The following is a 17500-nucleotide window of genomic DNA, read 5'->3' as shown; positions in this document are numbered from 1 at the left end:
GAAGCTATGATCTTCGCAGTTATGAGCGCAATTTTTGCAATTGCGTAGAGAAGTCTGAAAATTCCAGGAATTCAACGGGGTTTGAACCCGCGACCTCGCGATTCCGGTGCGACGCTCTAACCAATTGAGCTATGAAGCCACTGACATTGGGAGTTGGTCATTTGTGGGTTCTAATGGTCCCGTGAGGAATGATTCATTTCATATACCATTTCATCAAAACAGTTTCTTTTATAAGGCTATAACCGATTTAAATGTAAATCAAGAGAAAATAGCTCAGCTTTGAAGTGCAGGTGTAAACATGAAATATATGTGCAAGCGTAAAATCAAACAATGTCAACACAAGTGAGAGTTAATAATTATAGAACATTTGGTCAGCGTCTATCGCGAAGGCAGACCCACAACCGGCTTATGAAGGCATTCTAATTCAAGAGATTAAGAGTCATTGAGACTATAAGGGGGTACTACAAACCCTTTTCGTGAATTCAGTTACAGAAGATCATACACTTGCAAGCCAAACGTATGGCTGATCAGCTTTAACATCTTACCACATCTCACCTTGACGTCTCCTTTCTTTGCTGCATAATGGACAGCAGAAAAACCTTGCACATCCTTTTCAGTGATAAGGGACATAACAGCAGGACTCTAAAGGAAAAAGAAAAAAGGAGTTAAATTCAAAAGAAAAATTGAAAGCCACATCTTAACTACTGAGAGGACGGACAACTTCGACAGTCGTTCTATCTTGTGCAGCTAGCGAGAGGCAAATAGCGAGCGGAGAACGGGAGGGGACGCTGTGAATTTCACAGCGTCCCTCCGAGTCCCTCCCCAATTGACGCTCGTTTTTTGCCTCCCGCGCCAACAATTCCACCAGCTACGAAGGCTACAGTTGTTGTGAATAATAAGCTGCCACCAGTTAGGGTTTAAAGCTGCACTCAGAGACGTCGTTGCATTGACGTAACCATGTATGCCATGCTAACGAGTCGTGACAAAAACGGAAAGTGGTCCAATAACTGCTCAAAAGAAATGAACGAATAATAGGTTGTGCGCGAGTGCGAAAGGCACTTAAAGTAAGTACAGTGGCTTTTGCATTCAGATAATGCTCAGTAAGGTTTGACTGTCTCACTTCGTTAGGATCTCGTACCTGCAGAAGGATCTCCATCACGCGAGGATGTCCCACAGCAGCATGCAACACAGACTGGAGTTCAGTGTCCCGGATGGTGACGTCAGCACCACGTTCCATTAGAAGTTTTACAACGTCAACAGCACCATGGGAAGCAGCAAAAACCAAAGGGGTACGCCGCTCATCCGATTTTGGATCAACAGCTGCTTCCTGTGCATGTGCAAAACGATTTAGAATGACCAAAACGACAAGATATGCTTCAAACACAGTTTTCAAATTCTGTTCGAATATTTAAGATGGTACTATGATCAAATTTTTACCCCTTGATTTTTTGAGTGTATCACATAGAATTCCATGAAAGAACAAAAACGCCATTTACCGTTTGCAAATATCTTCAATAGTTCCGGAGATATTTAAGATTAAAAAATGGGTAAAATATGCAAATGAGATGACTGATGACGTCATACACTCAACCCAATATTATATTGAGCATATAAATAGAGCTACCTTGGCCAATTTGCTGCGCAGACCATTGAAATTTGGTAGTCTAATAGTTCTACAGGAAACACACCTATGGCTATTAAAAATTTTGTTCCCGTGGCAACTCACTCTTTTCTAGTCCCCACCCACATGATTTCAATATTTTAGTGATTTTCAACTTGGAAAATGTTAAACAAGGCCGCAAACTCGAGCTAACATATTTACATGCTTGCTGGATCATGCATATAAAGTGCTGTTAGCAAATATCAAAATAGAACACCAAAGGTGGCCAGAAAAGCTTTTAATATTGGGGAGGTCTGGAACCCAGTATGATGCCATGGCAACAGAACTGTTAAGCTCATATTGTGGAGAACATTTAGTAGAATCTTACTGCAAAAAATCAAAAATTTCTGATACAAATTGGCTGAGATATCTCTTTTCATTATATTTGAACAAAATTTGATTTGGTTGAGTGTATGACGTCATCACTTGGTTAATTTGCATATTTTAAAAACTCGAATATCTCTGGAACAAAAAAAGATATTTGAAAAACGTAAACAGCATTTTTCTTCTCAAGCAGACTACTTGTTTATGTTTCAAAATGGCTTAGATAGGAAAGATGCGATTTTCGTCATAGTACCACTTTAATACTGAAGCTCCCGCACATCTTGAGCCTGGTTTTCACTAGCGACGCAAGCACAAGAGATTCGTGTCAACTGAAAACGAAATATAACGCAATCACAAGGAGACGACGCAGAGACAAACATTCACTAGTTCCATGTTCTCTTTTACAACATGTCACTGCGAGTGAAATCTCTATCGAGTCTTTTCATTGGACGAACATCACAGCTTGCGTTGTGCTTGCTTTATGTCCAGTTTTCACTCAACGTAAGCAAACGCAACTGTAAGCGCAAACACAAGGAAAAGCCGGGAAAAAATTGATTCTTGCGCATGTGCTTATGCTTTTGCGTCAGCCCGTTTTCACGGTGAAAGCTTGCGTTTATGTTTGCGCATGTGCTTGCGTCGCTAGAGCAAACCGCGCGTCTCTCAGCGATCTGGAGAACACCCAATTTGAACTGCGTAATTAGGAAATGACCCTATATTTTCCGAACTCTAGAGACATATGTCTTGTCATAAAATAAGTGAAATACGATCGTCCGGGTGAGTGTAGTCCAGAGAAGGAAATTTTTAAGTGAACTGCACTCACCCGGATGATCGTAATTGACTTAGTTATGATATGACTCCTGGTTTTCAACCATATGCCATTTTACTTTTATCTTGACAAGAAGCGATTGAAGACAAATGGCCGTTGAATGGCAGGTTTTAGATTCAGGTGCTCTAAGGAGTAAATGTCACAGTGCCGTAGCTAGGGGAGGGCCTGGGGGCCCGGGGGGCCGCCCCCCAATAATTATGGAAGAAAAAAAGTATTATTAATTTCATAAATATTGTTATTGTTATCGTTAATTTTTCTCGCTTTCTATACCTATAATTGGATTTACACTAACATGTACTGTTATCAAAGTGCCAACAAACCACTATTGTATTCTACTGTAATAATTTTTGCGGGCTCGTTTGTACAGCTCAGTGTTACACGCCTTAGTGCATGTGCACTCACGTTCTGTTTGCTTCGATCATGAAATATATTGAGCATGAAATATATTCAGATATGCCTTTAAAAAAGAAAAATCAAACTGGTTTGAAACAAGGAACACTTCTTGGTTGGGTGAGGCCCGCATACTCACGTTCCTTTTTCAGCCCGAGCTGAAATTCCATTTCAATTTAGAAACCTTCTCCATGTAATCGCCACTTTCATTTCAAGGGGATTTCTTTCAGAATCCGGGCTGAAATTCACCATGTAATCAGGCCCTTAGTTGAGTACATTTTAGAAAATCGTTTGAGGATGGTTGTCTTGAATTGGTATTTGCACTGATTTATTTGGCTAAAGCTACAACCATCTTTATGAACATGCATTTTAAGTCTCTGTTACGAGCCTAGGAAGGCCCATCAGGCCGGCGCCTATCTTTGGTTTCCGTAGCATGAAGCGACTAGGAGTATTTCTACTCCCCCCTGGATGGGATGCTAGTCCATCGCAGGATTACCCCCAGCATTAAATTCGCCGATACCCATTTATCCATTTATACACCTGGGTGGAGAGAGGCACTCTGAGAGTAAAGTGTCTTCCCAAAAGACAAAACACAATGTCCCCGGCCAGGAGCCGAACCCGGACCACTCGATCCGGAGTCGAGCACTCTAACCATGAGGCCTCCGCGCCTCCCATAACATGCACTGTAACAAGGTCTTATTAATGTAATTTTGCCGACGTTGCTGTTACTACTACTGTTCCAAATTTCAATAACTACTCAGACCACTCAGTTCAGGAACCACGAGAGGGAATGGGGCTGGCCGGAGGGGCTTCAGCCCCAACACCTTCTTGTCGCTCTTTCGGCGCCCGCTCGGCCAAGTTGGGCCCCCCCGAAAAATGATGCCCAGCTACGGCACTGAGTGATGCTTAAAAACAGAAGAATTTGGGTAAATACACGAGCATCACACGAATAACTTATTCTTGAATTAACTTACATTTTCAAGAAGAAACTCAACGACATGGACGTGGTTTTTGCTAGCAGCCAGGTGCAATGGTGTTCTACCTCTGAAGTCAACAAGAGTTATCCTACAGACCGCTCGGTCTTTGGTGACGAGATATTCCACAATCGGCATCGACCCCAGCTCACAAGCCATGTGAAATGATGTTATCTTGTCACGTCTCTGGATTGAAAACAAAGGTGTTCTTCAATAAAAGACAAAGAGAAAAAACAATCCTACACAGAGAGCAAATGTAAACAAAGAGTAAAATTGTCTCACTTTCCTTCGTTCTTTATTCGTGAAATTCAAGTTAACAAATTGGCCTCAGTTTTTCATGCGTCTGTCCTGTTATTGATCATGAATTTCGTCATAACATTGTCAAAGTAGCTGTGGATCCACGAGGCGATAGCCTAGTGGATCCGCACACTACTTTGACAATGTTATGACGAACTTCATTGTCAATAACAGGACAGACGCATGAAAAAATGACATCAATTCGTTCTTTACAATAACAAAAAGGCAGAGGGGTCAAAATTAAGTCAAAACACGAGAAGAATGCGAGAAACTTCAATTTTATTCAATCTGACGCGACCAAATTCATAGCTTGCCTCGCTCTCTTATTGGCTAATGGAAAAAAGGAGACTTTCTTTTGGTTAAAAAGTGACAGATCGACGTTGCATGAATTAAACTCTTCGAAACACATAAATTATAAATTTGTGTCTGTCCACTTATAGACAATAAAAAATAGCCAATGAGCGCGCGAGAATTTTGCAGTCATTGTAAAAACTAGAGTTCTGTACATAAAATTCCTTCATCTATAGAGATTTCCTTGTAATATAATTACGGGAGAAATTTTGCACAATCAAACTAAGGCAAATTCAGCCATATTTTCTTACCCGAGGCTGTCTTATTCGCACTCCGTACTCAATGCAAAGCTCAACCACCTAAAAAAAAAACAAAGATCGTCTAAAAATAGAAGCATTCTTCGTAAACCAGCATGTTTTCATGGGACTTCTATCACGGGTAGCAACTTTTCTAAAATTTATCACGGGCGGAGTCGTGAATCTGTGAGCAGCGGCTTCGGTTAGGAGTGCACAATACTGAAACATTGCAGAGAACTGGTTTTCACGGCGAAGGGAGAAAGCCGAGCTAGCATTACTAGAAAGGCACTGATGACTACTCAGGTTGTCTGGTATATCGTTAATAATAAAAGAACGCTAAGGAATTATTTCTGTTTGCATCTTTAGAAATTGTTACCCGTTTTCACACATCACCACACCCACTGTGGTAAGAGAGCTACATTTGTAATGTATAGTTTTCCATGATTCACTGTAATAAGATTTAATACTTGGGATTGTTTACTTATTGATAGAGCGGTTTTCAATTGAGTGTCGAAAGTAATTAGCTAATTACTTTGGTTTTGCATTTACTTCACTCAGTGATTGGTTCAAAGTTCCCGCGCCATTTTTTCAACCAATCAGAAGTGAAGCCAAAACCAATTGTGGCTCGCGCGTGCACATTTTCCCGCGCTTTGTGTCGGCTACGTGTAATTACTTCGAGTTTTGATTGGTTTACTGGATTGTCTCCGTCCTTCTTGATTGGCCAAAGTAATTACTTTGGTTTTGGTTTTACGACACTCATTTGAAAACCGCTCTATATTTAGAATGTTAGTCATTAATTGATCATGTAATTTTTTTCTTTTTAATATTTTTATACTTTTCTCAGCATATTAGCATGTATTGCTAGGGGCCTAATCAGCCTCATCAACCCGAGTTGAAATAAAGATACCAACCTACCGACCTACCTACCACTCCCTGAGCCGGAAACATGGCTCGCGTCAGTCAAGAATTGCGACAAAGAAGACACCTTAATTTTAACAATATAGATTTGGACGAGTACTGGAAACCGTGATACGCAGGTTAAAGGAATGTGGCTCCTAGAATCAACTAGGTGATAGACGAATTGAAGAACAAAGATTTCTTTTGATGAAGCGCCACTTGCTGAGAAGGGAACGCCTTGTTTGGGCATTAGAAAGGGCGTTAAATTATATATTTTAAAGCTTTATTTGTTTTTGCTTGTTTGTTTGTTTGTTTTGTTGGAAAGTCCTTGCTTCTTCTTAAAGTAATACGCATGCTCTTACCTCAAGTACACCGCTGTTAACAGCAAGGTGAAGAAGGCTGTTGCCATCAATGTCAACGTCGTATAAGAAGTCTTCAACAGTACCTTGTTTCTTGGCTAAAGTAAGCAAGGAGGCCTTAGTATTTTCCCTATCGACAGTCTATGAGAAAATTAAATTTGACGTCGCTTCATACGCACCATGTTCTAAGAGATAAGTTGCTGATCTTTTAGCACCTCTCTCCATGGCGTGAGCCAGAGGCGTCATCCCCGTCTCATCTTGACTTTTTGTGTTTCCAGAATTCTCAGTCTAAATCAGAGACGAAAAACCTTGATCCAATCGGTTAACGAAATCCACCACAAAACAAAATAAACCTCACGGCCAGAAAGGGATGGAGAGTTTAAATACGCTTTTAAACTTCCAGGGCTTTGGAGAAACGTGGATTTGGTTATTTTAATAGCTGTCGTCGTTGGTTTAGGAATCATGTAACACAAGCAAACGAGACTGTGTCTAGTATAACATTGATCTGTATTGTGTTGTTTGCTTTTCAGTGCTTCGGCCAAAGCCAATATCGTTGTTGTAGCAAAACCAAGATTATGACAGCGGATGTTGATGCAAATGACTCACCAGTATTTTACAGATTTCGTCATTGTCCATTTCAGCTGCTAGATGCAGGGGTGTACACGAGCCACGACCCAGAGCGTTAACGTCTGCACTTGCTTGTTGTAGGAGTGTCTGCAAAAAACGAAGCTACATCAATAAATTGCACCTAGTGTTCCGGAATGGGATCTTGTGGGGGCGCAATTCCAGCTGATTCTACCACTTCAGATTACAGTTTTAGTTTATATAGCATATTTTAATGTTTCATACACTGTTTAGTAGCTCTGCCTATAATCTGACATGTATACTTCTGTCAATACTCCGTAAATACATTAATTAATTAACTAATTTATGAATTAATTGAGGGAGCCAGTGGTTTCCTCTGGGCTTCCTCGCCATTAGCTTTTAAAGTACTTTAAATACTATGCTCTGTGCTGAGACAAAACAATAAACTTGAGCTAAAATTGAACTTGAACTTTGAGTAGGAGCACGGGGTAGAAATAAAGCGAGAAATTGATGGGGAGTTTTTTGGCTGAGGCGCCCACCCTTGGAGGATTATGATGACGATGGAGGCGATGATGATGATGATAATGAGGATGACGATGATGATGACGATGATGATGACGATGATGATGACGATGATGATGACGATGATGATGACGATGATGACGATGATGATGACGATGATGATGACGATGATGACGATGATGATGACGATGATGACGATGATGATGACGATGATGATGATGACGATTGTTGGGAATCCCCATAAAAATGATTACGATTCCGGTAATAGCGAGAAATAACTTTCAACAACAACCACTACTATTGCAAGAGAGGAAACGTTTTCTTTGAAAAGACATACCGGATAGATCTTCAGCAATGAACTGATCATACAGACTTTTGAAAATGCTTACACATTTTCTTGTGAATTAAAAAAAAACAATCACTGCGGCAAAAGGAGACTAACAAAAATGCCAATCACAACCATAACAACGGAAACTTCAAGCAATGAACCAGGACATATATGAAACAGATTGTAACGATACTCACCAGTACCAGTCTCTCGCTTCCAACATAGATTGCGGTATGTAAGGGAGTGTCGCCTGCATCATCTGTCACGGTGACGTCAGCTCCGTGATTTAGGAGCATATCTACAATCGTGTGTTGTTTTGAAAGGATAGCCGTATGAAGAGGAGTTTTACCAGACTTATCTCTGGTATTGACACCTGTTAATTGAAATTCGTCGAGAAAGCGTCAGAACGTAAACTGATCAAAAGAAATAAAGTGGACTGATCAGACCTGATCTGATCGATCGATCTGATATCTTAGACCAGCTGGCCCAAGTTCCTTCCTCATAGCTTGCAGAGCTTTACCTTGTGGATAAATAATCATCCACCTCTTAAAATCTACTCTAAAATTTATGAAACACTTGCATTTTTACAAGCACTTTCTTTTGCGCAATAATTGACCCATTCAACCCATGTCTACGTGGGTTGCGATTGGTTTTTCGAAATCGAAAGAATATACAGAGAGAAAATTAGTGGGCCATGCCTTGCTGTAGACAATTCTAATGTGTTATCTCTTCTCTTCAGAGCCTTAGAGCAGGCTGAAGATGATAGAGTACCAATGAATTACAATGAAGCAAACTGAATCTCACTTGTTCCCTTGGTTAGGAGTTTTCGTATTTCTTCTACCTTTCCATTCAAAATCAGCTGATGCAGCATGGTTGACTTTTGACCTAGAAATTCTTCCTGCAAAACATCAATTCAGAAAACATTTTTTGTTTTATACAAGAATTTACAATTTAACGATTAACGTAATTGTTGCACAAAGAATCTGGCTCAGTTTCATTGCTGTATTTAAAGCAAAATGCACGTTAATTACATCACTGATTAAACAGCAATATTCAATCAAAATTGGCATCTTATTCATCTTAGTATAAAGTTGTACCCAGCGTGAACATCGATCGGTCAAATGAAGCGATAGCATGCAACATACACTCAATCGCAATGCACCCAGAAATACCATGCATTGCTGATTAAGAATTAGACCCGTAACCCGCAAGGGCTGCGGGTCAATAGCCCATGAGGCGTGGTCCTTGAGGACGAAGGGTCCAACGAGTCGGACTGGCAATAATAAAGTTAGCAAATGCACGAGCAGAAATATTTATTTGGGAATAAAACGAAAGAAAGCGTCACGCTTTTCGCTACTCGAGGACTATTATTAATAGTCCTCTAGTAGCGTAGCCAATTCAAATGCAGGATTTGCATTAGTCCACTAGTTGGGTGATGATAATGCTTATTGATGCTTTTATATCAAAACACTGGGACACCAAACTGTGCTTTAATTAAAAGCCTACCCCTTGTTTCTCTTTTGTTGCTTCGTCGTCAGATGACATGGATACCCTGCTAATTGCACGAGACCGTTTCCTCGTGCCGGCGCTTTCTGTTCCATTGTTGACTAATACGAGAGGAATGTCGTCATTATCTACCGTTTGATTTTCCGGAACTTGTAAAGAATCACCGTTAGCAGAGCCATTTTGCTCTTTCTTTTTCCCTTGGCGCTTCATTTGACGTAGTTGCCGCAGCAAACGTTGCGAAGTCTGAAAACCTTGAAAACAATTAAGATAAAGTAAGCACATGCGGAACGCTACCATATAAATGCACTTTGTCAGCTATAACTAAGAGAGGAATGTCGGGGCGTACTGACAAGATGTGAACCGTTCGGAAACGAAATCTTTTAAACCTAAATGTTGGCTGACAAGTTACTTAATCGATGACAATTGTTTATATCTAGAAGTTTCCGCTGCTCCACAGATTACACCCGCTCATCTGGTTGGTTATTGGCTCCTTCATTCAGTCATTCATAGGGATGGACCATTTAATTCCTCTTCTTCTTCTTCCTTTTTTTTTTTTTTTGGGGGGGGGGGGGGGGGCGGGTGGGCAATTTTCAAAAAACGAATTCCTGCACAGCAAAAGTAGAGAACAAAAACATCACGCACAATGGGACAAGGGGAAAAAAACGAGCAAGCCTTTCTGCTTGTAGGATCAAGTTAGACCAAATGAAAACCTGTAAAAATGCTGTGTGAATATTTTTATAATAATTCACCTCTTTGTGTAAATACATCATTTCCATCTATCTCTTGTATTAAAACATATGTTTGAACCGTTTCACTTAATCTGGTATAAGTAACAAATCAAAAGTGGTTCAGCGTTGTCTGTACTCTTATCGACAACAATATTCGTCATCCCACGGCTGCGCCTCGTGGGTCCACAACAAATTTTGACCACTGTGATGACGAATATCGTTGTCGATGAGAGTACAGACAACGCTGAACCACTTGGTGGTGGGGAGGAACGCGGGCGCACCGAGACACCCACGGCTGGAGACTGAGCCTACTTCAGTCGTAACAATATAAAAAATAAAATAAAATTTAAAACGATTACTCTTTGCATTTTTCACAAATAATTTGAAACAATGATTTGATAGCAAGTCCAAGGAAATCGTCAAATTTTAGGGTGCGTTCGATTGACTCTATTCCGGAATAAGAATACGTGGAGTGGTGATGAAAACGGTATGTTTGGCGCGTTTCGAAGCAGTAAGGATAATAAAAATATGTTTAAAATAGCATTTTAGCAAGTGTTTGATAATTTTGATGTGAATCTTCGTAAAAACGAAGGATTTCTAACTTCTATTCCATGTATTCTTATTCCGGAATACGGTCAATCGAACGCGCCCTTAAATTGTCTTTGGTTTTATAACATCCTACACAGGGGATGAATTGTTTTCTCTTACAGTTGGCCAATTCCGTCCTTAGCAGCGGAGTGACTTGTTACCACTATGGCTTTAATGCATATCATTTTCATTTCTCAGGGTTAAATCGAAAGGGCCAATCGTTTGACCAGTTAGCCGAACAATCCGTAGAGTTCTAGTGAACCTTTTGTGGTTGCAAAGTTCTTCCTACACTTTTATGTCATCGGCAAACATTTTGATGGAGGTGTGTCTCAGAAAAAAGTGTATAACTAGTTTACCTAAATGGTAGAAATACTGCCGAGGGGAACGGAGATGTTCAGTTATGCTAGCGGTAATCTAACGACGGTTCGTGCGTGGAATTGAAGAGAGATTCTAATACGTCTTGGAAAAAAGTGTATAATTCTATCAGTTACTGTAGCACCTATCAGCAAAAAATTACCTACTTACGGTTTTTAGTGACCGAGGTATAAGCACGGCAAAAAAATGTGAATACTGTATGTAGTCAGTGTTCTTTCGCCACAGCAAACCGTCGCGATAATAAGAAATCTCACGCACTAGACCGAGGATTAAACCCTCTGAGATTTATACGTGCGTGTCTATGTTAATATCATCGAACAGGAAGTGCTAAAAAGAAAGAAATTAAAGGTATGCTAAATTAAGTTTCCTAAAGGGTAACAGAAAGGCGATGATTTTTCAGACATGGGAAGTTGTCTTACACTGGTATGAAGGTCCTTAGGCCTGGCTAAGCCAAAAAAACCGAAGGATCTATCCGTCCTAAAAAACTGGAAATGTCTGCCTGATAGACCACTTTCATAAATCAGGGGCACCCAACGTCAATTTTCGGAAAATATCTGTTCGGAAGACGATTTGAGATCTAGAATTTTCGGAATATTTGTTGTAAAATTTCTTGCTTGCCTGCCTCTCCTTGGCTTTTCGAACATCAAAAAAGTGGTATAATTTACCCTTAAAAGGTCACCTAGAATTTTCGGGAGCTTTTTTCCGGCTGAAATTTTCGAAAGGTAAGTTTTGATCCCTATAATTTTCGAATCACTAGACTTTCAGCTAGGAAATCCGAACAGATGAAAAATGTTTAGGAGATAAAAATATGCCTATATCTACCGTCTAAATACTAAAATACGTTTAACAATGCTATGTTTAAGTGGTTTTGAACTATATTCTCGTTGGGTTGCCCCTGACAAATGGCGACCACTTTTACATTATTTTGTATACTCGTATGTTAATTAGAACTACTGCCCTCGTTTTGAAACAAATATCTATTCTGGCGAGGCTAGAAAGGCTTATTAGCATTAAAACAAAAGAATATTTTAATTGGCCGCCAGTATGAAAGAGGTCCATACAAATTCTCAAAGCCCCTAACCCCATAAATTATTTGAACGCTTCCTAAAGGAAACGTGGAATACTCCCTAATACTCGAGTTGCGGGAACAGACTTTCGTCATTAAGTAAAGAGTAAAGAAAACGGAAAAGCGATGCATGCAAGAATTTAAATTTGTTATCTGAAAAACATCGTAAAAGGTTTACTTAACGTTTTCTTTTATCGAGAGACACGTTTTTACAACTTAGTGTTCGGCTTTGCCATACGGCCCTCAAAGGGAGAACAAGCCGCAGAGTCTTGGTAAAGGAGGGAAACAGGAAAACAACGGAGAAAAATCCTTGGAGGAGGGTCGAGAACCAACACAAACTCAGCCCACTTATGGCAACGACCACGATATGAATAGTGTCCCACAATTACGTCATCCTAATTACCCATAAGTGGAATTGGTAGCAGATTTAATCAACCGGCCCCTAATACTTCCTTCAAGCACAAATCCTCTTCATATATTGCACTGATGCAGACTCTGGAACCATCTACCTTACGTTGGGGGAGACTCTGATCTAAAGAATTTCGTTATCAAGCTCAATGGACTTAAGCTGGGCCTGGAAGTGCGTCACTGCAATGTATTTGCTAGCTAATGAATAAAGGAGGTAGTTTCTAAAGAAACTGTGGTGCTGCGTTGGTGGGAAAGTAGTACACAAAAATCTGGTTTTATCAACGGAGTTGATAATGTAAATTGACCATGATTTCAGACTAAATTGTACTCCACTCCGGCGGTTCAATTACCATTATCAATCAGCTTATATATAATTTTTATTATGCACGTACGTTTTGCAACGAGCCTTTTTCATGTTCACCGATGTTACGTGTTGAAATAAAGATTGATTGATTGAAGCCCACGTACAACTACCGGATGGTCAACCATTCATGTACTAACTCCGAAATAGGAAGAGTCTTTATTGATGTCAGAGAGCCGAAAATTGAAAATTGATGCAGATATCTTGCCTGACTGAACATCCTGAAGGATTTAATGGTCCTTAAATGATGCTTACAATGACATCATGAAAAAGGTGCATGGAAATGCCATATTTGCAAAAACCTGCAAGAACTGACTTTTATGATGTTCAGTACAAACTAACGAAGCTGGAAAAGCGATTCAAATCGATTGTCTCACAATGACGATCTCGAAGGATTGATAAACAACGTAGATGATTTATTTGTCCTTGAGGCTGTCTATATTGGTCTCATGAAACAGGAAATTTGCAAAGGAAATACTTGAAAAGCGTTTTGTCATCTCAGTTGTCTAGGCAGTGTAAAGCTATTTAATCCCATCAGTGACTCGGAAGAGTGAAAAACATCTTGAAAAATTGTTTCTAGAGGCTTGTAGACCGAACAATAATATTATAGGTGGTTTACAACCAATCTATAAGGACACAGATAACAATGATGAAATTGCTGGTGACGAACAAAAGAAGCTAATGAGAGATCTTTTGTTCAGATCCACCAACATAGCAGCGATGACATTTCTATTTTTTTGCTAACAGTGACCGGAGAGAATAGAATAACCACGGATGCACTATTTGGAAAAACTGACCAACTTTCTTTCTTCAGTTGTCAGTCATGGTGTTATGAGAAATCGCCAAAATTTCAACATGAATAGAGTATCCCGCTAAAATTAATTTGGCATCTTTTCCTTTAGTCTGTTGTTAGAGACATGTCGCTTATTTATCGGTTTTGACAACATCAGCAAATATGAAAGCGAATTGAAGAGGCAGAGCGCCTTTTTTAATGCAGAGTAACGAACATGGAAAAGCGATTCACAACACATCAAGAAATGAAAATCAGTGAAGTGAATCGGTGACACGCTTCGTTAAAGATAGAACCAAACAGAAAGTATTGTTTCAAAATATATTACTATAACTTTTAGGTTTATTGCGGAAATGAATTTCTATGCCAATATTCTTGGGCTTGCGTAATCGTCAAAGCACACGTCTACTTAGAAAAAGTCTACATGAAGCGAATTAGAAGACAATTTCATACTGGGGTCCATTATCAGCGAGTTGGTGCATCTCCATACAAAACAATCACGAGGTGCGCGATCGTCATTATCAAAGTCGAGATGCTCATGCACGTATTACGTAATTCAAGATGGCGCTGAAAAAGCAAACGAACGACGAAAAACGAAAACTAGCTAAAACTCAACCTCCGGAAAGGACACAGGTACCACAGGATACCCAACATTAGCAATTGCGTTCGAAGTAAAACCGCGCAGGCAGAGGAAACAAAATTATTTTACTAATCCTAACCCTAAAACATCTCAGATTTTTTTTCCCCAGAGATCGTTACAAAATCATTTTGTAGTATTTTAGTCGTAGAGTTAGAAAATAACCTTGAGCAATGAAAGATCCTTTTATAGTTGCTTTTATGTAGCTGTCAGCCACGATTTAGGCGTTTTGAGCTCGGCCTGGCAAGAATTTAGTGTCGCCGTGGGGTGCATGAGTGTCTGAAACCTCCAACGGAGTAACAACATTGAAAGCAATAGACAGTTTTCCCGGTTCTTAATGGCGAGGATTTTTAGGTCTTGTTTTTTTCTTAAGTTAAAGATCGGATTATAGGAGTTTTGGTTACAGTATTCCCGTGCTAGTCATGCTAAAGTTTTCTGAATCTTCTTGTCGAAGGAAAATCTTTAACATTGTCATGGCAACAAACCAATCGGAATTCCTTAGGAGGTCAAGAAGGTTCGCCCGCAGGTTCCCGGGACGATTTACTTCAAAGATATTACTTGAGAAAAGACCTAAATCTAAACTGGGATTACAGAGTACAACGGCTCGTGAACAATTAGTAACAGATCCGATCCGATCCTTCCTTGACCTTGAGCACCTTCAAAGGATTTACGTGTCACTGACTCTTCGGAGAATACTAAACACCGAGTGCCAAATACAGCTCTGTCAATGCATCCTAAAAGCTCGTAAGAAATCAGGCTGTCCCAGTATGACACCTGAAATCGGAGGTGGACGAATCCGCCCCATTAAGAACCCCATCACTTCCCTTCACGTACTCTACATCTTACACTGACGTCATCAGGTCCAGCACTGTCAGCACTCGGCAAACTCTCTTTTGACTTATGGCTGTTTTTTCTTACTTGGCATCATAAACCATAAGCCTGAAGTGATACCGTTAATAAAGCTTTACCACTACTACTACTATCTACCACCACAACACCAGGACCTCCGTGAGCTGCTCTTATTAGCTCTTATTGTGTGCGATCTTTAACGTCCCACAGAGTTCATGAAGAAGTCCGGATTGTAAGTCGAAACCAAGGCTTAATAGTCCTTGCGAACACGAGAACTGCCCCAAACTAATTGTTTTACCACAACTCAGTCAAACCATAGTTAACGTATATTAACTATGGGCAAACGACTTTTCAAAGCATTCAGAGCACTGAATCAGGTTTGTCGTTTGAGCGAGCGACACTTCACTGACATATAACAAAGAACCTCAAACGAATTTTAGCCTCAGATTTATTACAGCAAGTCACTTCTGGAAAGTAAATCATGAAGACACTGAAAATAATTGGTATTTACTGGTATCATCTTATCGCTGGATTTAACGTCGAAATAAACTGCTTTTATTTTACTGCAGTAGAACAAAAGACCACAAATGACGACGACCGACGAAGTTATTCAGCTGGAAAACGGAGTGAGAAAGCCATTTTAATTTCAAATCCGACAGACTCAACGATGGAAACTGGTTCTAATGTAACGTTAGCTCGTTAGTCATTGAGATACAAAACGCGCGACAAACATCTATTTCGCAAGCTCACAAGTTCATGCTCAAAGTATTTTGTGTATTTATAAAACAGTCACTCAAGATCATTATGACTTGATCGTGTTGAAACTATCAAAAGTACTCTTAAACTTCACCATGACTCACCTTAAGGGATTCCCAACTCTCCGTTTCTCACTAAAGGGCAAATTGGTGATGAATATAGGTGACAATACAAGTAACCAAAACGAAAGATAACTGGATAACCACTTGTAATGAAATGACACGGGATATGCAGATTATGAAGGCAAAACAAGCGAAGTTGAACGAAACAAATTTACATATTTAATAACTAAGAAACTGCCTTTCTCTGGACTTGCAATTCACGTTGTTGTTAATCAAAATCATGAACATGAATCAGTATGGGGGCGTTTGCACTTTACGAATAATGAGAAAGAAGAAGAAGAAACATGGTACTGCGAATATTGGCCTGTCGTAGGCCATTTTTTTGTTTTTCAACTATTACCGGCAAACAAGTGCACCATAACTATTTATAGTCGGTATACATTTAAAATGCCTAGTACAGGTTCCAGTCAGTTGAATATCGTAGGGAAGTAAAGTTTCGGACAAAAAAGAACAAAACATTAAAAAGTAAACAAACACAGTAAACTTCATGTACTTATATTTTAAAGTGGTGATAAATGAGGTTTCTACTACGAAAGAGTCTTCAAACCCCCTTGGGGCTTTTAGCAAGTCGAGTAAAGTTCAGGCAAGTTAATTTTAAGTTTAAGTGCCCGAGGCCTAAATTTTCATATTTTCCAAACTGAATCGACAACTGTCAGAAAACCATCAACAGAAAATCGCGATTCAAGCCGCATAACCCCATTTATTTCTTCATAATATTCCATACCCTATTTTCTGTGCAGAAAAACCCTTTCGGTCGAGATGAAGTTGCCGCAGGTTTACAAAGCTGATTCAGGAATAGGATGTTTTCAACCAACTTCCAGAGACACCAATAACAACACAGAAATGTACGACTTCCGGTTGTTGAACAAAAGGAGGTAAAAAGGGATCTTTTGTTTCCGTCGACCAACATGGCGGCGATGACGTCACGTGAAAACCTCATATTAAAATACAATTTCACGTGCTTCTGAATGGAACATTTCTAAGTCATCACCTCTCCCTGTTAAAACTGTTAGGCTCGGTTCAAGCGTCGAAATTTTCATGTGTCGAATCTAATGCAAATGAGAAAAATCGATTGTTTTCGCTCATTTCCATTAGGTTTGGCACATGAAAAGTTCGACGTTTGAACCGGGCCTTAAACAACTCAGCTTAAGTTGGGGTTCCTAAGCTTTCCATCTATAACACACCAGTTTTGAAATTAGGTTGCTTTGCGAGCATAGTTGCGAGCTTTGCGAGCTTTGCGAGCATAGTTGTCCCCTCCATTTAACCCGTTGGCACCCTGGGAGTGAGACTTCACAGATCTTACTCTTTCTAATTGCAGACGATTTTACTCGTCAATTGGGGAGGTCCTGGGGGGTTTGAAGTGACAATGGAACTACAATCCCAGCCAAACCGATATTGACGCCAACCCGTAATACAACCCTTCGTCCCCGTGTCCAAGTGTCCCAGAAATTTATGACCGAGATTGTAGGCTAAATTTGAGAACGAATAATAATAGAGATATTCATGTTACTTTCCTTACACACACTTTTCTACCCGTCACTGAATTAAAGCATGGTTCATATATA

General features: G+C 39.9%; 1 protein-coding gene across 1 annotated transcript in view; it reads right to left on the bottom strand.

Moving 5' to 3' along the window:
- LOC138022958 (transient receptor potential cation channel subfamily A member 1-like) overlaps positions 1–16055 on the bottom strand; it is a 41281-nt gene extending 25226 nt beyond the window's left edge. Inside the window, exons 1-11 of the mRNA XM_068869981.1 lie at positions 15918–16055; positions 9256–9506; positions 8554–8647; positions 7947–8122; positions 6921–7028; positions 6494–6602; positions 6318–6412; positions 5074–5121; positions 4175–4360; positions 1139–1327; positions 556–642 (exon numbers count right to left, since the gene is read on the bottom strand). Of these exons, the coding sequence (XP_068726082.1) occupies positions 556–642; positions 1139–1327; positions 4175–4360; positions 5074–5121; positions 6318–6412; positions 6494–6602; positions 6921–7028; positions 7947–8122; positions 8554–8647; positions 9256–9465 (1302 nt within the window). The 5' untranslated portion in view covers positions 9466–9506; positions 15918–16055. The remainder of the gene's footprint in view (positions 1–555; positions 643–1138; positions 1328–4174; positions 4361–5073; positions 5122–6317; positions 6413–6493; positions 6603–6920; positions 7029–7946; positions 8123–8553; positions 8648–9255; positions 9507–15917) is intronic.
- Between the last annotated feature and the right edge of the window lie 1445 nt (positions 16056–17500).

Source organism: Montipora capricornis, chromosome 11, assembly GCF_036669925.1.
Source record: "Montipora capricornis isolate CH-2021 chromosome 11, ASM3666992v2, whole genome shotgun sequence".
Classification (NCBI taxonomy): Eukaryota; Metazoa; Cnidaria; class Anthozoa; order Scleractinia; family Acroporidae; genus Montipora; species Montipora capricornis.
The sequence above is the reverse complement of the archived record's forward strand: the minus strand, read 5'-3'. Positions and strand labels throughout refer to the sequence as shown.